Source organism: Kogia breviceps, chromosome 10 (assembly GCF_026419965.1).
Source record: "Kogia breviceps isolate mKogBre1 chromosome 10, mKogBre1 haplotype 1, whole genome shotgun sequence".
NCBI lineage: Eukaryota > Metazoa > Chordata > Mammalia > Artiodactyla > Physeteridae > Kogia > Kogia breviceps.
This window is the reverse complement of record NC_081319.1, coordinates 85,684,947-85,708,783: the sequence shown is the minus strand read 5'-3', so window position 1 is coordinate 85,708,783 and position 23,837 is coordinate 85,684,947. Positions and strand designations below refer to the sequence as shown.

The following is a 23,837-nucleotide window of genomic DNA, read 5'->3' as shown; positions in this document are numbered from 1 at the left end:
ACAAGACAAATTTTTTTATTAGAATGAACAGATTTAGAATTATACCTTAATAAATATAACAAATATAATGGGGAAAATAAGAGAACTATAAAAACTGTACTCTTTTGTTTACATACAGGCAATTTATATAGAGAATTGCCAATTTAATCATAACTTTTCACACTTCCATAATGCCTATATGTATACTTTGAATTAAAACCTTATAAATCAGTATTTAAAAAATTTAATGTGATAAGTGAGCTTGCTTCTTGCTTGTTAATTTGTCTAATCTAGGTTGGATTGATGACAACGCTACTCTCAGGGGATAATGTATATTTAAACTGTTTCTATGTTTTGTTTTAATAACACTTAATGTAGAGAACCCAGTCTCACAGAGGTATGTTGAAGGGAACAGAAGAAGAGATTTTAAAGCAATCTCAGCAAGCTCAGGATATTCATTTTTAACTTTTATCCAAAATGAAGCAAGTGATGCTGTATTTTCAAAATTCATTTTCAATCCTTCATCAGTAGCCAGCTTCAACAACTTATCCTGTAGGGTTATAGTTAAATTTAAATAATCTTTTGATGAAAGAAATGGATTTTGTATCCATGAATTTCCTATGCGTGGATCTTCTTTTGATGGAAAATAGAATTCAAAACAATCTAACAAATTTGTAAGATGTTCATTGACAATTTTTCGCAGATATGCAATATCAAGATCATTACCTACTTCACTGATAACTGTTGTTAAGTTATGGAACATGTCATAACAATCTGTAGAAACTCTTTTTTTCCAAGCTTCTAACTTTTGTTTTTGTCCTTCAATCTTATCTGCCGTTGAAAAACATGTTGCATTCTTTCCTTGCATGCAAACATTAAGATCATTAAAAATACTGAAGATATCAGATAAATAAGCAAGTTTGGCTGTCCAACTCACATCTTTGAAAAGTTGGGACCAAACTGGTTTCTTGCTCTGCAGAAATACTAAGAGTTCATTTCGTATTTCAAACATTCTTGATAGAACTTTTCCCCGTGATAACCACCGTATCTCAGCATGCAATAACAGTTGCTTATGATCAGCTTCCATATTATCACATAATAAAGAGAATAATCTTGAATTTAACGCATTAGATTTTACATAATTCACAATTTTTACTATGTCAGTAAGCACACTATTTAGTTCAGGTGATATTTTTTTCATAGCAAGACTTTCTCGATGAATGAAGCAATGTGTTATTTTACATTCTGGTGCAAGTTCTTTAATCTGGGTAACCACTTCAGAATGTTTTCCTGTCATTGAAGCTGCACCATCAGAACACACTCCTACACAAAACTTAAATTCCAAACCACATTTGTTGACAACGTAATTCTTCACAGCTTCATACAGTTCTGAGCTAGTTGTGTTTGTTGGTAAAGAGGCTGAAAAAAAGAATTCTTCCTTTATATCATCATCATGTTCAAACCTCACATACACTAAAAGAATTATCATGTTAGCGATATCTCTGCATTCATCAAGTTGCAGTGAAAAATATTTGGCTAGTTTTATTTGTTCTATGAGTTGGTCTTCCATATCATTAGCCAGTTCCTGAATACGTCGCGCTATGGTGTCATTGGAAAGTGGTACTTGAGCTACCTTCTTTGCTGCAGATTCACCCAACATTTCTAAGCAAACTTCTTTGATGCAGTCCTTCACTAGTGTCTCGGCAATTGTGTACGGTGTTTTAGACTTAGCAACCGGAAGTGCTACTTTATAAGAAGCCCGCAAAGCACTAATGTTTATGTGAGAAACATTGAACACCTGCTTTGGTTGGCTTTTCAATTCATTACTCTTTCTTTCAAAGAATTCTTTTGGCTGTGAACTTATTTCTTTATGTTTTGAATATAGATGCCGCTTAAGTTTCGATGGTTTCATTGCTTCATTAGCCAGTACATCTCCACAAATAATACACTGTGGTTTCAGCACTTCACCATCAATTACAGCTACAAAACCAAATTCAATATATGAGGGATCATACTTCCGAGTAAAGCTAGTATGAACTCTTTTGGTTTTCACTTCCTCAGGATGACTTCCATTGTTACCAATTCTTTTACTACTACTGCCATATTCAGAAAAGGTATGTCTTTTCTTGACAAAAAAGTCCATTGAAGCTTGTTTTTCCATCTGCAAATCAGAATTAAAAATAAGTAATACAAATTTTACTTTTGTCTTTAATAATGTTAAACTAGAAATCAAAAACTAGGCTCGCATCATCAAAAAGCCTACAAATAATAAATGCTGGAGAAGTATGGAGAAAAAGGAATTCTCCTACACTGTTGGTAGGAATGTAAATTGGTACAGCCACTATGGAGAACAGTATAGAGGTTCCTCAAAAAACTAAAAATAACATATGATTCTGCAATCCCACTTCTGGGCATATATCCAGAGAAAACTCTAATTCAAAAAGATATATGCACTCCACTGTCCATTGCAGCACTGTTTACAATAGCCAAGATATGGAAGCAACCTAAACGTCCATCAAAAGATGAAGGGATAGGGCTTCCCTGGTGGCGCAGTGGTTGGGAGTCCGCCTGCCGATGCAGGGGACACAGGTTCGTGCCCCGGTGCAGGAAGATCCCACATGCCACAGAGCGGCCGGGCCAGTGAGCCATGGCCGCTGGGCCTGCGCGTCCAGGGCCTGCAGTCTGCAGCAGGAGAGGTCACAGCAGTGAGAAGCCCGCATACAAGGGAAAAAAAAAAAAGATGAATGTATAAAGAAGATGTGGTATATATGTATACACACACACACACACACACACACACACACACACACACACACACACACACTGGAATATTACTCAGCCATAAAAAATGAAATAATGCCATTTGCAGCAACATGGATGGACCTAGAGATTATCAAACTAAGTGAAAGAGGAGGGGAGGGATAAATTAGGAGGTTGGGATTAATATATATACATTACTATATATAAAATAGATAACCAGCAAGGTCCTACTGTGTAGCACAGGGAACTATACTCAATATTTTGTAATAACCTATAAGGGAAAAGAATCTGAAAAAAGAATATATATATAAAACTGAATCACTGTTCTGTATACCTGAAACTAACATGATATTGTAAATCAACTATACTTTAAAAAAATTAAATAAAACCCCAAACTAGGCTTGATTAAAAATATAAAATGATTTTTAAATTAAGTTATAAAGATAAATAAATGCTTACATTTTCTCAGAGTATTATACACTTTTGGGTTACAGCTGACAAACTAATCATAGCATATCACACATTTTAATGTGAACCTATTGTGCTTGACTAATGTACAGATACCACATGTGACTCACCTTAAGAGTTTAACACCCAAATTGAATATTCTATTTGAAAAGATGAGTTCTTTAATCACATGCTTGGGTATTGCAGCAATGTCAAATTGTTGTAACTTTCCAAATACTCTCAATTTGTGTACTTACCTAATTATGGACTAGTATAAACAGTCTGCAGACCAGCACTGGTCTGAAGAACAAACTCTGAGTACCACTGGCCCAAATCATGTGTAACCTTCACATTTCAAAACACTTACCTGAACACATATTAGCTCTACTTTATAACACCTACTGATTGAAAATCTCATTGGTCTTATTTCACACTCTGCATTTAAATCAGAAAACCAAACTCTTTCCCAACACAAATCCATATCTCCCAACCAAATTTATCATCCCCTGCCCTTCCTAAATATTTCTTCACTTGACCTGAGATGCCCTTTCTTAGCTTACCTCTCTACCCAAACTCACATATAATTAAAACAAAGTAACATTAAATTCATCTGTCCCCAAATTTATCCTTCTATAGAAACATACCATGATGAATACCATTTATCCCCTGGATCCTAGCTTTCTCATTCCGCTAAGAAATGCCTGACATCAGAAATAAGTAAGAGATACTACTGTTCTTCACCCCAGAACAATAAACAAAGTAGCATCCAAGGTTATAACTTCCAACTTGAAAAAAGGAGTGGAGGGAGAACATTAAATGTAATTGGCCTTTCTTTGGAGAAAATATATCCAAGATGGCCATAATTGTGCTTTAGTATGCCATGTCAAAAATTTCTCACTGATCATGGTCACAGTAAAGTATGAGGCTCTTCCCCTGCTTTGATCTATAGCAGACACTCAAACTCTTACCCAGTCTCCTACTTTGTCTGATGAAAATGGTGTCCCTGATGGCTTTAACATTTTGGAGGGTTGAACAGTCAAACTTCTTGGAATCTCATCATGTTTCCTTTTCATTGTAGTGGTCTCATAGCAAAGACTACAAGTTATTCTATGGTGATAACCATCAGTCTCATGTTGAGAGGGCACTCCACAGATTGCATGGATGTTTCTATCACATGATACACAACTATTAACATCTGTGCATTCTTTTTCACAAACTACACAAGATAAAAAGTTCAGTCTGCTTTCAGGAGGAGTTTTTTGGGCTATCTTAGGAGTAATAGAAAGATTGTCTTCAATATCACTACTATCTGTTCCAGTCTCAATATTTTCTTCATACTGGGCTCTTAGAGTATTTTCTAATTCCTTGTCGGCCTGTTCCAATTCATTTTCTGTGTTCAGGCTGGCAATAAGTTCTTCAGTTAGCTGAGAATGAGACAAGCCCAGTTTAGCTTCAGAGCTAAATGTACCCTCACATGGAGTTTGTTGTATGCCTCTGTGATAGGGTTGATTTTGGGTCATCTGAATAAACCACAAAAATTCAGCCCAGTGTGATGAATTGTTAGTTTGCATCCAGGAGATAATCCGATTTTGGATATCCTCATTAGTTTGATTTATAGAATTTAGACTTTGGTAGGGTTGAGGTTTCCCATGGACAATTTTCAGTTCTGGCCAAATATAACTAAGTTCACTGACAATCTGGCTTGAAAATTCCCTCCCATTGTCAGACTGTAGAACACTGGGTGCTCCAATAATTGTAAAAATATCTAAAAGGGCATGTGCAACCTCTTTAGGCCCTTTAGATTTTAATGACCGCAAAAAACTCAACTTTGTACGAAGGTCTTGATAATGCATAATAAATTTATACTCTCCATCAGGATTCAACTGCATGTCTATAAGATCTACTTGGCATCTTGAGTTAACTTCCTTAATTGGCTTAGATGTTAGAACTTTCTTGAGTTTTGAATTTTTCTGTTGGCATGGTTTGCAGAGTGTCAAGTATAGCATTATAACTTCTTTTGTGATGTTCTTGTATTTTGCTTGTAACTCTTTTTCCATGCGGGTACGTCCACCATGTCCAATGCTGAGATGTGTATCATGCAGTATGTCAAATAAATCCTCACTGTGTAAATAATACCGTACTTTACCTGTTTCCCCATTTATAGCCTCAATCAGCTTCTCATGTCCTTGTACCAGGATCACATCAAATCTAGCCAAGCGACGGTAGTCAACTGATTCTTTTTTTGCCTTGGCCTTAGCCTCTTTCACTTCCCTTATTAATTGACAGTACTTTGCTTTAGAAAATATCTTGGTATTATTACTCTTGTTTTCCAGTAACACTGCTAAACTTCTGAAGAACTTTTCTCTCATGCTTTCTGGTTCGATTTCTGCTTCATTAGTATCTAAGCTACTAAAGTTATCATCACCCATGGTTTGAGACATCATGGAAAGCCACAAAAATGACCCTAAAATATAAAGAAAAAAATCAGTTAGACTATTCGGGAATATAATTTAAAATATGTATATTGCTCAAGTAGCGACTAGAGAGAGCTGGGAGTACAAGTAGATGCTATGGACACACAAGAGGCGGAATACAATTTTGGTTAGGGAGTCTACCTTTGGAGGAATAGAGAGGGTAAATGAAGAACTCTACCCAGCAACAAAGAGTTCTGATATAGTAAAGAGTAGAAAGCCAGGATGTGACTTTCCAGAGCAGTATCCAGAGTTAGACTTAAAGTAAAGCACTGTTTTATGTAAAACAGGGAGCAAATTGATGTTATTATTTTTTCATTTATTTATTAATTACACAAGAACATTTTTTTTAGCTAGAGAAGTCTCAGAAATACAGTCATAGATATTTTTAAAGCCCCAGACTATACCACATTTTGTTTTATTCAGTCAGGTTAGCTGTTATAGCAACATTTGGGGCTGAAGTTTCAACATCATATATTTGCATGAGCTCTCTTTCAGTGCTTGTGAAACTATAAACCCAATACCAATCATCTTATTACTGATTTTAATAAAGAAAGAGTAGCAGATGAATCTGAAGTAGTAAAAAAGCTCTGACTTAATATAGCATATTAAAATAAATGTTTAGAATATTCATAATATCAGAAACACAGAATAAATCAAATTTGGCTAGTCTTAAGGAAACTATTTTGAAAAAATCAAAAAGGATAATTTGGAATTAGCATATCACCTCTAAAGTCTTACAGCTGCTTGGAAAAAATACTTTCTCTCAAGTCAACATTGTTTATACTACCAATCTGCATAACAAATATTGAATTGGTAAATTTAAATCATTCTCAAATGTTCATAACTTCCAAAACTTCAAATTAATATGTTACTGTGTGTTTTGGCCTCACTTAAGTCTCAATGGTTCCAACAAGACTTCTTTGATCATTTGATTTAAGCTTACAGTGAGTTCTCCTTTCTTGAGGACATAATTTATTCATAACACAAACTAGCACTGTAGCACTTTCTTCTTTAACTGTTTCATATGTAGAACTAACAAGATTGTAAGTTTCTAAAGAAGCAGGGGTCACTTTTTCCTCCCGCATCTTTTCCATTATCTAACACATCACTACATAGAAAAGTGTCAGATAGGGAATTCCCTGGTGGTCCAGTGATTAGCACTCAGGTGGTTTCATTGCTGTGTGGTCCAGGTTCAACCCCTGGTCGGGGAACTAAGATCCTGCAAGCCAAGCCTTGGGAGTGGCCACAAAAAAAAAAGTGTTGGATAAAAATTTGTTAACTTTATAATGAGGATGACAACACTCATGATAAGTGGCATTTCAAAATGTGACTGAAAAGACCATTACGTAGATAGTATTTTTTTCCACACTCATACATTTTGCATCATGCTATGGAGCCATGAACATAACGGAAGGTAAACAAGGATAAACTGGGGGGAGGAAAGAAATACAGGGCAATGTAAATGAGAACCAGAGCTTCAGAATATGTACAATCTGAGAATATGAGCTTCAGAAATTAGTACAATCAATGTTAGTAGGTCTAGGATAAGCAGAGAATAAGGAGTTGCTAGGGTTATAAGAAAAGAAAAGAAGAAAATTATATCAATTATACTTAAGCCTTTGGGAAAAGACAGCTACTCCACAACTAGGCCAGCCTGTGCGGCTGCCTCCACCACGCGTTACACTGTTAATAGTCCTTAGATCTCTAGTGGACACAGACTTCAGAAATTCCATTTTCTTCAGTAGAATTTCGAGGTAGTATTTCCAAGTCTTAAACAGTCATATGTAACAAGAATTGGGGGCAGAGGCTACAGAAATGGGACCCATGTCTACATAGACAAGTGATCAGCATTTACATACAGAGGCATCTCTGATTTATCTATCCATAGGTACTTAATTCCATTGCAAAATATCCATTAAAAATCTTGTGTTCAACTATCTTTTACATTATCACATGACTACTTAATTCAACTTCTTTAATAGCATCCCACTACATTCGTTGACCTTTCCTTCAGCCATCTTCACTAGAAGCTGCAATGGAATAAAATTTGATAAGCTTTCCATGAATGGACCCTTCCCTCCTCCCAAATCTCATCCTCTTTCCAAAGACTAAATTATCCTCACCATTATCTTGAAGTGCATGTGGCTCTGGAGATTCACATTCCATTCCGTCCTCTATAGTCTGGAGATGGGTACCTAAGGATGCCTTTGCAGTATCTAGAAGAGTCATTTCTTCCATAGGAACTTCCTGCCCATATGTGCCCTGTGGGACCTGGGGATAAACAGGTACATTTGGAAACTAATATAATATTAATCACATCACTGCACAAACCATAGCTAAACCTCAAAACATTCTTCTACTGAAATAGAATGGATATAAGAAGAAAAAAAATCTTCATTGAATTCTTAAGAGGAGTGCAAGATAGAATAAGGAGAGAAATAAAAAATGCTGGGACGAATAAAGCCAGAGCCATACAACAGAAACTGTCTGCATTGAACAGAAGTTGATATGCATCCTTGTGGTTTCTGTTTTGGGGAATAACAATGGAAGCACATTAAAGGAATCTTTCCTAATTTTCCTCCTAACCAGAAGAAAATTGTAAATGAGTTTCAGTGTGAGCAATTAAAAGTAAGTATTTGGGGGGTATGCAAATTATCTAATAGGAACTAACTGCTGTTAAACCCAGGAAGAAGTCTGATAGTTGTTTTAGACCAAATGTGGAAAACATTAGCCCAGTGTGTTATGGATGGGAGAAAAAAAAAAGCCAATCAAAGTGGATAACTGTTGGGTGAAAAGAAAACATTTATCTTTTCCTTACACTAATGATCTAGTACTCGGTTTATAATTAAATTTACCCAATTGTCCCCATACATACAGTTAACCCTTGAACAACATTGGTTTGAACCTTGGGCGACTATCTATAGGAGGATTTTTTTCAATAGTAACTACTACAGTAAATACTACACGATCCCTGGTTGGTTAAATCCGCATATGCAGAGACGGATATGGAAAAACCATGTATAGGGAGGACTATTTTCAACTGTGCAGAAAGTCGATGCCCCTAAACCCTCACCCCCATAGGTGTTCAAGGGTCACCTGCATTTTATGTTTGCTTTTTTTAAGTCCATGATCCATTCAATATTTATACATTGTTTTTGGTTATTATGTCTCTCTTGCTTCTTTTAATCTAAAATCATTTCCTGACTTTTTTTTTCCTGACTTTTTAATGACATTAAATTTTGAAAAGTCAGGGCTACTTGTCTTATAGAATATCACACATTAGGGACTTGTCTGATTGTTTCTTCACAAGTAGATTCTGGTTAAACTTTTTTTTCTTTCTTTCTTTCTTTTTTGAGGAACAAGAGCCCAGTATTTTTAATTTGATCATTTTTTCTTGCAGAGCAGGATTAACGTCCATTACACCTCCAGCAGCAATGCCTTCCTCGGCCAAGGAGGTGGGTTACGGATGGAGCCGAATCTTGAAGGCACCCGAGCCTCAGCCTCCGCATGACTGCGTGGCGGCAGGGAAAGAACATTTTTGGAAGAATACTATGTAAGTAATGTGTACTTACTGTGTCACATCACAGGTTACATTAAGATGTCAAGTTATTTTATTGTAGATAACGCTAAATTTGATTACTTAGTTAAGGTGGTAACTACCAGATCTATCCATTCAAAAATACGCTTTTTCCAACTATAATAAATAATAATTGGTAATAATTTGGAACTATGCAAATATCTTATTCCCCAATGGTTTTAATATTTATTGATTTCTGCTTGAACCAATTTTTATACTGGAGGTTGCAAAATGGTCATTTCCTACTTTTATAATTCCTTCTACATTTAAGAGCTAGCAATTTTCTGTAAAGAGCTTTCTGTCCATCCTACTTTGGTGTCTGTCTCTCTTTCTGAGTATCACTATAGACTTATTTTATAATCATTCCATTCTCACTCACTTTGATGCTCAAACTGTCTCAAATTTGGCCAGTGGGAACCCGCTTGATCTAGCTCCTGCAACCTTTTGACATGACCCCACTAGTTTTTGTTTTGTTTTCGTTTGGGTTTTGGCACATCCAAGCTTTCTAGAATAAACAATACAAGGATCACATTGCATTCTCCCTGTCCCAGATCTAGTTCAACTTTTTTTTCCCAAGAAATTTTGATTCATTTTAGAGGACAACAATGTTTAGTAGCAAAGATTGAGTAGTAGTAGGCTCATTTTTAATAGGTGTCATCTCCTCTAGGCCCTTTCAAGGATAAAGCTGGTAAATATATTTTATAAAATAACATGAATTCAACTCAACTTCAATACCTATAGAATTTTCCTCACCTTTCCATCTTCCATATTAATATCTTCCTTCTCCCACAGTTAAAAAAAAGCAGTTCATAACAATGTATATATATTTACTCATTTGGCTCTAAACTACAATAATACAAAAGAGTTTCAGAATCACCATGCTTTGTGTTGTAGAACACTTCCAACAACAAATCTACTAAGTAAAGTTCAATATATCTTTGCAGCTTTACAGGCCCATAGACAGTATCCCGCAAAAAGTATATGGTCAGAGTACTGTGGTCAAGCCACCTGAATTATTATTTTCCTCTGTATTACTATGTTAATTTGATACATTGTTGAGTTCATTTGTTTCTGTTTTTATCATTTTGAATTTAGTATTGTTTTTTAAATACTGAAAACATTTATGTGATATAAAAAAAAACGAAATATGTATCCAGGGAAGTCTTGCTCATATTCACATAGCCTGCATTCTACTCTCCCCCACTCCCATAAGAAACCATTTTTTGTTGTTGATGCTTTACCCTCTGGTTTTTTTTTTGCAAAAATAAGTAAAAACATTATACATACATATATACACACATGTCTGCATGTATATATTTGTGTATATTTAATATACATACAAATTAAATGCAAATGTGTGTATACTTATTTTTTCATACTGTATAGTAGTTTACACCTCCTTTTTTTCACTTAATATAAAAATATTATCTGGAAGTCATTTCATACCAGTTCATAGATATCTTGCTCATGCTTTTTTTTGTGTACATAGTACCATTATATTGATGCACCATAGTTTATTCAATCACCCTTATATGAATGGGCATTTAGGTTGTTTACAATATTTCGCTTTTACAAATAATGCTGCAATGAAAAACTGTGTCTATGTTGTTTCTTACTTGTATTGTATTTTCCAAGTAAATTCCCAGAAGCAGTATTGCCGGGTCAAATGGTAAATGCGTAAATGTGTTAGATGGTGCCAAAAACCCCTCCATAGGGATGGTACCATTTTGCACTTCTACCAGCAACATGTGAGAGGAACTGTTTCCCCAGTCAGGCCAACAGATTGTGTTGCCAAGGTTTTGAATTTTTGCCAGTCTGATAGGTGACAAATGGCACCTTCGTATAGTTTTGATTTGCTCTTTTTATGATTGAAGTTGAGCATCTTCTCATAGCCATTTGTTTATTTGTTTGTAAAAAAAAAACTGCTCATGTCTCGTGATCATTTTTATTGCATTTCTGTTAAGGAGATTCACTTACACCTATGAAATATTTTGCAAATATTTTCACTAATTTATTATATTGACTTGCTTGTGGGGTTTTTTTGTCCTTCATTTAAAAAAAAATGTTTCACGTAGAAAAAAAGGTTTTTGATATTACTTCTAGATTTTGAGTAATTCTATACATTCAGATTATTTTAAGAAGTCATTCTTGTTTTCTCCTAGTTCCTGGATGTTTAAAATTTTATATATTGATCTCTGACACATTTAAAGTTTATTCTGGTTCCGGAATATGGTATGAGGTATGGGTTTCATGTGTTTCTTTTTGAAATGGCTATCTCTTTGTCCCAAGACCATTTACTTAAAACCATTTTCCCCACTGCGATTTGAGATGGCACATATATTGTGTACTCAGTTTTCATATGTGCTCCAGTCCACTTTCATACTTTCTATTGCTTCATTGATCCAGCTATTCATGTGTCAGTACCACAATTTTACCTAAAGAGGCTTTATGGTATGTTAGTATCTAATGAGACTATTCCTCTCTTCTTTACTCGTTTTTCCTACCTTTTTCTTTTTTCTTTTTTTTTTTTTTTCCGGTAATCGGGCCCCTCACTGTTGTGGCCTCTCCCGTTGCGGACCCGTTGCGGAGCACAGGCTCCGGACGCATAGGCTCAGCGGCCATGGCTCACGGGCCCAGCCGCTCCGCGACATGTGGGATCTTCCCGGACCGGGGCACAAACCCGTGTCTCCTGCATCGGCAGGCAGACTCTCAACCACTGCGCCACCAGGGAAGCCCTTCCTACCGATTCTTTCACGCTTATTTACACATATGAATACAGTTCAGTGCTTTAATCCTTTTCAAAAGTAAGCAATTAGTTTTGTTTTCTCCTAACACAGTTGATAGAAATTCATTTTCTATTGTTTTCAGGTTTTGGGTTCTCAGCAACACAGATATCTTCCCTGGCTATAGAGGAACCTATAATATAGTAATATCTCATTGTTATTACCTATTAAGGTAATCCCCTTAGAATTCACTTCTATGGACATTGGCTGGTTGGTTGTGTTCCTCAGCTTCCCTGGGTTCTGCTTGCTTACTTCTTTATGTTACTTATCATTGGCGGGTGATGGCTCTTGGACTCTGCTATGGTCTGAAAGTCTGTGCCCCCACCCCCGCAAATTCACACGTTGGCACCCTGACACCCAAAGTAATGGTTTTAAGAGGTAAGGCCTTTGGGATGTGATTAGAGCATGAAGGTAGAGCCCCCATGAATGGGATTAGTCCTTTATCAAAGAGATAGCACAGAGCTCCTTAACCACCTTCTGCCATGTGAGGTTGCCAATGTGCAACCCAGAAGAGGGCCCTCATCCAACCATACTGGCACCCTGATCTCGGACTTCCAGCCTCCAGAACCATTGCTTTTACTTGTTTATAAGCCATCCAGTCTGTGGTATTTTGTTATAGCAGCCTGAACAAACTAAGACAGAATCATATTTTACTAATGGTATGGTTAAATAAGGAAAATGCTGAATAGAAGAGGACATCAATGACCACAAATAGGTTATCTGGCAGGAATATTCAGAAGTTTTTGCCACTGACTTTGAATAAACACTGTCTTCAATATAAAAGCATGTTTGGGAGATCCCTGGTGGCCCAGTGGTTAGAACTTGGCGCTTTCACTGCAGGGGCCTGGGTTCAATCCCTGGCCAGGGAACTAAGATGCTGCATGGCATGGCAAAAAAACCCAAAAAACAGGAAAAAAGCATGTTTACCTCCAATTTATCCATGTGACACTGTTTATTATGCTGGTATTTGATTAGGTTTCATTTTCTTGGGAAACCAGAAGTAAGGACCTATTTAAAGCTCTAATGTTATCCTTCCTTCAGGCTTTGTGTAAGTTAATTTACTAAATCTTTGTAAAATATGAATCTGTAAATTCAGTTGTCACACCATTCAACAGGTATGTCTTCCTGGACTGTGTTACAGTCTAATATCTGATGGTGCTAAAGCTATAAATGATAGTCAGTGAACAATAGGGGAATCTTGTAATAATCCAGGAAGGTGGCTAATGGCTGTTTGGCAGTTTCTTAGCAGTAATATAGATTGCTCCCGTCTGGCATTTCAATCATTGTAACACTGTATTTGTGTTATCAACTTACTATAGTTTTTACACTGAAACAGTGTCTCTGCCTGTAACTTTCCAGATTAAGTCTAAAGCATCAGTGCCATTCACCAAAAGAAAAAAAGAAAGTAATAAAAGTTGTGTTACAGTGTGTTATACTATTCTAGTTTAGGAGAGCTTTCATTGACTTGTAGACCTTCTACTCACTTCTACACATGCATCTTTGTTAGTCATTTAAGCAACAGGTAAACTGGGAATAAGACACGTTAGGTAGATTCTATTCCACATCTCCACCACTGTGAAATCTAATGAAAATAGATTCATTAATGAAAATAAGTATTCAACAGCCAATAACCTCCCAAAGCTCTCTTAAGAGAACAACAGCCTCTGGGATTAATCACATCTCCATGGTTAATTCTAAAACTGAGCAAGAACAAAAGTTACAAAAAAAAAAAAGGGCTGTTACCTCCTGAGAACCAGAATTCTGATTTATACTTATTTATCAATAGTATACCTTAAAGTGAACAGAACACAAATAACTCTTCAATTGGAGGCTCTGAGTATGGCACCTGATTCCAATTCTTTAAGTGTGCCACTTACAGTGGAAGTGGCCTGGCCACTTCACATTCCAGCCAAGACTGCTCTCTTGCAAACAGACTGGTAGAAGTCATACTGCACTCAAACAGAACATTTCAATAGTTTGCCCTGCCTGATATTCTTGTTTTCTTGTTTCAAATAAAACAATTTGGTCAATCAATATATTAGACCCTCGCATGTAAACCTAATCAACCCATGCTTGGCAATACACTTAGCATTAATTGCCCACCTCTTCATCTAACTTGCAAAATCCAAGTAAAAACTTAAGATTATCCTCTGGTGGGCATTTATGAACTTGGTTAATCTGAAAAATTTCTCTCATTGGGCCTTGGCTTTACAAAAATAATTTCTCACTCACATGACATATGAATCTAAAGATGTGCATGTAATCAAGCACCCTAGCCTATCATTCAAGAGATATCAAATGAGAAAGAAATTTTTTTCTTAATACAATTTTTATTGAAGTATTATAAACTTAGAAAAAAGTGCATAATTGATAAGTGCAGAGCTCGATGACATCACAAAGTGAACTATTCATGTCAAAAAACAGAACATTGGGCTTCCCTGGTGGCGCAGTGGTTGAGAATCCGCTTGCCGATGCAGGGAACACGGGTTCGTGCCCCGGTCCGGGAAGATCCCACGTGCCGCGGAGCGGCTGGGCCCGTGAGCCATGACTGCTGAGCCTGCGCGTCCAGAGCCTGTGCTCCGCAACGGGAGAGGCCACAACAGTGAGAGGCCCGCGTACCACAAAAAACCAACCAAAAAACAAAAAAAACCAGAACATTAACAGCATCTCAGAAAGCTACTTTTGCCCCACCCTCTTCTCCCAAACTACTACTCTGACATCTATTACCACAGATTCATTTCGCATTTTGAACTTTATATAAACAGAATCATAATATGTATTTATTTGTGTCTGGTTTCTTTTGTTCAACATTATGTTTGTGAAGTTCATTCACACTGTTGAATGTAGTACTTGTTCATTTATTTTCATTGTTGTATAGTATTCAATTGTACAAATATACCATATATATTCATCCATTACACTTTTAATGGGCATTTTTGTTTAGAGTTCTTGGCAGTTATAATAATGCTGCTATGAATATTATTTTACATGTCTTTGAATGTGCTTCTGTTAGATATATACCTTGTAGTAGGTTTGCTGGATCATGGAGCATGGTTATTACATGGTAGATATTTCCAAAGTGGTCATAACAATTTACTCCTATCAGTAGTACATAGGCATTCTAGTAGCTCAACATCCTTACCCAAATTTGGTCATGTCAGCACTTTTAATTTAATAAAGCAGTTACCACGTGTTGTTTTAATTTGCATTTTTCTGATCACTAAGATTGAGTAATTGTTTTGATTTTTATTGGCTAATTGATTATCCTTTTTTTGCAAAGTACATGTTCAAGTCTTTTCTTAATTTTTCTGTTGGGGTATCTCGGTTTTTTCTTATTGATTTGTAGTACTTTATACATTCGGATATGAGCTTTTTGTATGTAGTTTGTCTGGATCTAGCATGGGGAAAATAAATAAGTCTGGAAGATTTTAGGAAAGTGATGCTTTCACTGATGTCTGAGCTAGTGTTATTTTCAATGCCAAGCAGTGATAAATTAAGCAATGGAAAACAATTATGACAAATTAAACCAAACCAAGCATGTTTTTTTAAAAGCTTTTTATCCATAATGATACTATAGAAAAGGACACTGCCATGAAATGAGTACAAAAGTCAATTATAATGCACATATAAATTCTTAATACTGCCTTAGAAATGTTATTCATTGATCAAGCGAAATCACAAAAGTCCTGAATGAAGTTGTGACACAACCCAAATTGCCATAATATACTGTTCACTTCCATGTCCTGATTTATTTAAGCTGATTGGCTAATTCGCCATTTGCATACACTGAAAAGAAATACTAGGTTAAAGAACCAAGGGTTAACCTATAATTGACAATAACACATAGAATTAACTAATTTTTGCTGGATTAGGAAAGTTAATATAGGTATTAACTTGTGTATTAGTGACATCCCATCTTTTCCTATGCTAAATGCTGTTATGATTTTTTTTTCAAAAATTAAAAAGAAAAGAAAAACAAAGGCCATGCCAGTATTCAGGTGTCTGCTAGTGAAAATGTTATGCTTCAAAATGTACAGTAGATTACAGATAATTTTAGATTCACCAGCAATGTCCATGGAAATTATTTTGTTTCCAATCTCTCAAAATTATCCTCAGCTGAATAATGAAGTTTCTGAAATGATTTTGGTGTGCATAGTGATTAGGATTAAAAACATAAAAAACATGGGAGAAAACTTTCCTGATCCACTTAACATTAAGCCATGACTAGTTTATTTTTTTTAATTATTATTTTTTTTTTGTGGTACTTGGACTTCTCCCGTTGCGGAGCACGGGCTCCGGACACGCAGGCTCAGCGGCCATGGCTCACCGGCCCAGCTGCTCTGCGGCATGTGGGATCTTCCCGCACCGGGGCACGAACCTGTGTCCCCTGCATGGGCAGGCGGACTCTCAACCACTGTGCCACCAGGGAAGCCCCATTACTAGTTTAGATTTAATGACAACAATGTTGCTCTTTTTCTTACCCCCAATTCTACAGATCAATTCTACAGTAATAGAGAACAAATACTGTCAGAACTATGAACTCTAATAATTCATATTCACCAAGCAGAACAAGATTCTCAAATAAAGTAAAGTAAAAGGTGTCAGTGGATGTCAGTATTCTGCTGGATGGCTTGAAAATGTCTATGGATATTGAACCCAAAGTGTACATAAACCAGAATATTCCAAAAGGAAATAGTCAATGATATATGAATGAAAGCCAAGATGTATTATAACGTCATGGTGGGATTTAAGGAATTTATATGTTATGCTGTTTCCCCCAGGCTGGACACCATGTTATAAATTTACTCCCTCTTCTTAGACTGCTCAAAGTATATAAGAAACCAATTCTCGGGCTTCCCTGGTGGTGCAGTGGTTGAGAGTCCGCCTGCCGATGCAGGGGACACAGGTTCGTGCCCCTGTCCGGGAAGATCCCACATGTCGCGGAGCGGATGGGCCCGTGAGCCATGGCCGCTGAGCCTATGCGTCCGGAGCCTGTGCTCCGCAACGGGAGAGGCCACAACAGTGAGAGGCCAGCGTACTGCACAAAAAAAAAAAAAAAAAAAAAAAGAAGAAACCAATTCTCTTTTAAAACAAAATTCATAAAATGGTTGAGCCATTTCCCTTTGGTAAGTTTTTCCCCTTCTCTGACTTAAGAGTAAGATATCTTATGTAGAATGCTTTGTATGATAATAATAGCATGCGTTTCAGTTTGCCCAAATCTTTCCATAACTGGGGGAAAGAAGGTCCTGGAGTGAAAGATATAAGCCATCTGGGAGACAGGGTAACCTGTTTATAATTAAACAATCATATCAATTCTGTAAAGTTGGTATAAGCACAACCAGAGCAACTAAGATATGAAACAAAATATAGATATGGCTCATTGGAATGCATTTGCCACTGACTCCTCCTCCCCCACAAGCATGCACACACAGACACATAGACACACACACACAGTCTAGCCTCTTGATTCCTCTACATTTCCATTAGAGGGACTAGTCCAAGGAAGGTGGGCCTGGTCTTGGAAGGAATAGGAGGAATTCCACTCTGCCTTTACCACAAAAGTGTAAAGGGTGCCTCTGGATGGCAAAAACAAATTACAAAGCTGAAATTACTTCAAACTGGTTATGAAAGTCATTTGTCTTTCACTATATGATTCCCAGATTTGATTTTTTAAGATTTCTAATAAGAAATTTTGGTCATAAAATAGTGGAGTAAATACGACTGTATTCACTAGAAATGCATGTACTTCCCAATTAATTATAACACCTAACTTATAGTGGCTTAAACAAATAGTGGTTTATTTTTGTCATATGCTAAGAAATCCGGAGGAGGGCAGTTGCTGGCATTGATTCACATACCTAACAGTTCTGTAAGGGACCCAAGTTGTCTTTATATTTCTGCTCTGCCATTCATAACATATTGGTATTCATCCTCATGCTTATCATCATGTCATGGTCACAAGATGGCTACCACAGCTCCAGATATCACATCCACGTTCAAGACAGGAAGTGGGAAAAGGCAGAACTAAACACATCTGTGCCATTTTATAAGAAAAATTAAAGCTTCTACAGAAATTCCCAGAAAATATGCTTATTTCTCTCTGGCCAGACTATGATGCATGGCTAACTCTAGCAGAAGGAAAGCTGAAAAGTATTTAGTTAGGTACATAGCCAACATGAACAAAATCAAACATTTTTTAAGGAAGAAAGAAGGAGTGTACAATAGATACTGGGTTGGCAGCTAAAAGTTTCTGCAACAATGGCATTTCCCCCTCCCTTCAGAAATCACACAGAAACAAGAAAAATGAGAAACATTTATGCAAACTTGACATTCAATAAGACTAGGAGATTTCTATAACGCTGAATCACATTAAAAACTATCAAGTATGAGCAGAGCATAACCCTGAACATTACCCAGGATTGACAAAACACCAAGTCCTACCAATGGTTGCATTTTTCAACAAAGCTAGAAGAGGAAAATTTTAAAGTAACAGGTACATCCTAAGGGAAAAAAATAATATTGTTTATTTTAAACAAAGAGAAAAGGTGTGCTGGCTAGAGATAAGAGACTGCCTGTACAGGCATCTATGCAGTATCATATGAACTCATGAAGAAACATGCTTTCTGCAAAACTGCACAAAAAAATAACAGAATTTGGGGCTTCCCTGGTGGCGCAGTGATTGAGAATCCGCCTGCCGATGCAGGGGACATGGGTTCGTGCCCCGGTCCGGGAAGATCCCACATGCCGCACGGAGCGGCTGGGCCCGTGAGCCATGGCCGCTGGGCCTGTGCGTCCGGAGCCTGTGCTCCGCAACGGGAGAGGCCACAACAGTGAGAGGCCCGCGTACCACACACACACACACACACACACACACACACACACACACACACACACACACACAAAACAAAACAGAATTTATGGAGAAAATAAAGTTGTAGGGTAGACTATTTAAATTCTACACAACTTTGTCAGGAGAGCATTAATAAAACTACAGAAATTCCAATAAAAATACAAGTATAGTCAAAAAGACATTAAATAAAGAAATGCTACATTAAGTATAGGATTTTACTTTGAAAGGTGATGGTATCTTGTTAAAAAGAGGTGTAAGATAAGGGTGAGGCAAGGGTAGAGGATATCATCATCAGAAGTTCAGATGGACAAGCATTTGCACACTTTCCAAGAAATGTAGTGATATTACAAAAAATATAATGACGGTTCTGGCTCATCATCTTGTTTTTATTTCTTTGATATGGCTTATAAAAAGATATGTAGTTTTTGCTGCTTAAATATTTTCTTTCATAAAGAAGCAGTTTACATGGCTCCAAATAGGACCTCATGCCACGAAGTAAAATCCTGCTGTGTTCTGCATCATTATCTTCTATCCACTGCAACTGCTTCTCTATCATACTTAGAGCAGAAGATAACTGAGAAGTGAAATGCTCTTGTGGGGTAGCTTGTTGAACTGCATCATCCTCTTATACGCTTCCATTTGAGCCTTAGCATCTAACTCTTGTGTAACTCTTGTGTAGAGAGAGCCTCTGCATGAGAGTGTAGCAGTTCCTCAATGTCTTCACTCTCAACTTCTTCAAATCCAACCTCCTTTGCAAGAGCAATACAGCTTGCTTTGATATGAGGGAGGTTCAAAGCCTTTAGAATCATAAATTAAATCAGGGAGAATCTTACACCACACTCCATGCAAACAGGCTTTTGTGACATCATTCCAGGCCTCTACAAGAATATCAATTTCAGGTTTAATGCTCTAGCAATTCCAGAATTCAAAAACTGTGTGTGCATTGTCACCCCCTGTTGATCCAATAAACACCTTGAATGTTATCCTTAAATAATAAGCTTTAAAGACTGTGATCACACCCTGATCAGGGAGTAAAGTAGTTGTATGAGGAGATAAGAGAACTCTAATATCTGAAGAAAGTTCAGCAACTGTTGGAGGATGGCTTGGTGTATTACTGAGAAGTATAAGAATTTTGAAAGACAAATTGTTCTTCTTGCAATATTTTAAAAAATCATCTACAAAACATCACCTAGACGATTAGTAAATACCTGCCCTGTCATCCAGCCTCTCTTGCTAGATTTATAGTAGTCACCGATGCTAGTCTTTACAATTCCTTTTAAAGCTTGTGGTTGGCAGAGTGATAAATCACACAAGCTTTAGCTTTAAATTCCCACTGGCATTCCCACCCAGCATCACAGTCAGTTGACCTTTTGTAGCCTTAAACACCAGATCTTATGATTCCTCCTTCAAGATACAGGCCCTTGAGGCCATTTGCTTCCAATAGAGACTAGTTTCATCAAAATTAAAAATCTGATCCAGGTTATAGCCTTCTTTATCAAATTTCTTAACACTCGGGGAAATGTGTTTGCAGCTTCTCTGCACTCACAGCTTCACCAGAGATCGGGCCTCTCACTGCTGTGGCCTCTCCCGTTGCGGAGCACAGGCTCCGGACGCGCAGGCCCAGCAGCCATGGCTCACGGGCTTAGTTGCTCCGCGGCATGTGGGACCTTCCCGGACCGGGACACGAACCCACAGCCCCTGCCTCGGCAGGCGGACTCTCAGCCACTGCGCCACCAGGGAAGCAGTTCCTGAAACTACTAAACCAGCCACTATTTGCACTAAATGAAGGCACTTCTGCAGGATCTTCCACTTTCTTCTTAAGATCTTCATGTATTGCAAACGTCTTCTCTTTAATTTTGAGAAAGGTTACCCGATTGCTTCTTTCTTTGGTACAAAATCCAAACAAATTTTCCATTTCTACCATTTCCTTATGCCTTGTTCCAATAAATTTTGTAGCAATGGAAGTTGTTCCAGCTAGATGACTTTATTTTCCCAGCACTGTCTCTAATTGTTCATAAAGTTGACTCTTATTTCAGTTGCACACCCAGTGTCACATGTTCTTTCATTTATTTCAAAACATTTTATAATTTCGAGCTTTTCTTCAGTTGTTAAATCTTTTCTTCTTTTGTGCTCACTAGCAGAAATTTTATCACCAGCATGCTTCTATGGCACTTGCAAACCCCCTTCCTTGCTCATTTTCTGGAATACAAAAAAGTTTAGCAAAAAATGCACCAAAATGGGAGGGAACTATGCACATAAGGGCTTCCAAAACAGAGACTGTGGCCAAGAGAGCCAAGAGGAAGGATGTGGAGGTGAATGGACATTATGCACTGTATGTCTTCACAACTTGCTGCACTCAGCTATAGTCATATACTTTGCATTCAGCTGCTCTTACTTGGTGGCCCAAAACATCAACTTTCTGGGAAAACTCATATATGAGCCGGCACAATTTCAGCATTATATTGACTTATTTCCCTATTTACCAATCTCATATGAAAGATTTTGCATTCTAGAAAAACATATTTTAACAGATCAGACTGTATACATACAACGTTCATATTCACAAAGAGTTCAGATAAATGTATAGATAGTAACATTACAGAAATGTAAGTGTTTGGCAATATCCATAATGTTCTAAAATTACAGTCATAGAAAGCAAGTATATTCTCTTAAAAATAACCTCTAGTGTGATGGGAAAAGACAGAATACTGGCTCACATACCAACAACTGCAAGTACTGAAAAGTATCTAGAAAATGATGCAATTAATCTCTTCATTGTACAGATGAAGTCATCAAAGTCCAGAGAAGGTGTGTGCCCGAGATTATACAGCTAATTAGTGACAGAGCCTATCATAGAACCCAGATCTTATGATTCACCATTTCCTGGTATTTCCATTAAATTAGACCACTTTTCTATTTGTCTCTCCTAGAAGGTATTCCTTATATTCCTGCACTGATTTGCTTTCATATATGGTAAAAGTAGCGGGGATCGTAAGAAGAGATAGCTACTTTAATGTCACAGTCATTAAATAAGAAATATTTTCCATTTGCAAGCAATAGACCAAGGTTTCCCATTTGGTTAAACCATCTTCTTATTAGGATCAGCTATCACTGACATGAAAATTGTTATCCCAGAAGCATGAATCTAGTCGTCTACACCAGTGATCAAATAATAATGCCCAGGACCAGAATTTGCAGCCGTCAGTGTGAAGTTTAACCCCACTTACTCCACCTTGGACCCACGCACTCAAATTCTTCACAGAAGATGGCCCCTCCAATTTCTCACCTGCTGTCTAGGTTCATCAAGCTCCCTCTCCAAATCTTCCAGCACAGTCACCACCTCCTCTCCACTCTCAGGATGATGCTCCCGCACCCAAGCCTGGAGCTCCTCAGGCAGGATGGTCAGGAGCTGCTCCAGCACCAACAATTCCAGGATCTGCTCCTTGGTGTGTATCTCTGGGCTCAGCCACCGACGGCAAAGTTCCCTGAGTTGGCTCAGAGCTTCCCTGGGTCCGGGAGTCTCCTGATAGCAGAACTGCCGGAAGCGTTGACGAGAGAGTTCCCTGGTATGAGACAAATCCTTCTGCAGGCAGGATTCCTGATCCCAAATAGGGTCTTCTTCTTTAACCTTTACTTTGATAATCTCCCCTTGCTCCTCTGAAGCCTGGCCAACCAAGGCTGGGAAGGCCCTCGGGGCTGCCGCCATCCTTAGCTTAGCTTAGATAAAGGCTCGCTCCAACAGGGTCTAGGCAGATTTTACTTGAAGGTCCCACTCAATTCTTGGTCAGGAAAGTTTTCGCTATAAGAAAACCCTGTTGACACAGAAAAATTACAGACGCAGCTAAAAAAAATTTTGTTTAGGTGACAACAGGGCAGTTACTCGAGCAATTCCATTGAAAGTGAAGCCATTCTCTGACAAGACTGGAAACTGTGAGCACAGAACTACGCACTAAAGCTCCAGGACCACAGATTGAGCGGCAGGTTACTTGCGAGACAGAAAACTGAGGAGACTCTGGTCCTAAATAAAGCCTAGATATACGAGCTCGACCAAGGAAAACAGACAGGTCTCTCCGAAACCGGCGCTCCCTGTGGCTCAGGCCCGCGTGGAGAGAGCGAAGGGCTCCTGCCACACGGCTAGCCGTCTGCGGAGGAGGCCCGATTGTCGCCGCGCAGACACAACCTTCCCTCAGCCTGCGCTTCCCTTCAGAGAAGCTCGGACCCTCTCGCGCCACGCCAGAGAAATGGGCCGCGGGCTACACTCCCGGCCGACGCAGCTACTCCCACGTTCCCGCCAGGCCGGGGGAGCTGCGCTCACTTCCGGTCCGCTCTAGGATTCCAGGTGGTGCAGTCATCTCGGTGGTCGTGGTAACGTTGGTGAACACCCGGAGGCAAGTGCTCTGTAAACTGTACAGAGACTTAACTCCCGAGTTACCCAGTTCCCGGGTGAAAAGAGTTTCACGGTGTGAGTAGCGCTAGTGTAGAGGCTACTCTGGGTTTTTGTTTTGGGGGTTTTTTTTGTCATGGTGATAAGCCGTCGCTGCATTCAGACCCGCAGTACTCACCGCCGCGTCCTAAAACAGACGTAGAAGAGCATCCCTGAGCGAATGCCAAGTCAGCGAATTTGTAGGCTTCAACCGGCCTTTTCTCGTTAGATTTGGGCCACTGTCTCCTTTCCCATTTACGGTAAATCAGACTCGAAAAAAGAAATGTAAGATCTAGTTCTTTCTTTCCATTTTATATATGGGAAAAATCAAGATCCATGTAGTGAGCTTCCCCCGCTAACGACAGGAGTAGCTATTCCTGTGAGCCATGCTGTAAACAATCCTGTGAAACTGGCCCCAGAAACCTAACAAGGAAAATCTGGACGTATTTTCATAGTGTAACAAGTCATTACAGTTGGGCAACCAGGAAATTCCCACCTGGCTCAGGCTCCTTCAAGGCACTGTGCTCTGCCAGGCAAGGTATAC

The 23,837-nt window shown here is 38.2% G+C and overlaps 1 protein-coding gene across 1 annotated transcript; it reads right to left on the bottom strand.

Moving 5' to 3' along the window:
• SCAND3 (SCAN domain containing 3) lies at nt 1-23,334 on the bottom strand. The gene is made up of 4 exons (XM_059075416.2): nt 22,157-23,334; nt 7,784-7,931; nt 4,155-5,650; nt 1-2,140 (listed from the first exon to the last, which is right to left on the bottom strand). Exons 1-4 carry the CDS (start codon nt 22,574-22,576, stop codon nt 224-226), a joined length of 3,981 nt encoding a protein of 1,326 aa, XP_058931399.1. The 5' UTR covers nt 22,577-23,334; the 3' UTR covers nt 1-223.
• Nucleotides 23,335-23,837: the final 503 nt, after the last annotated feature.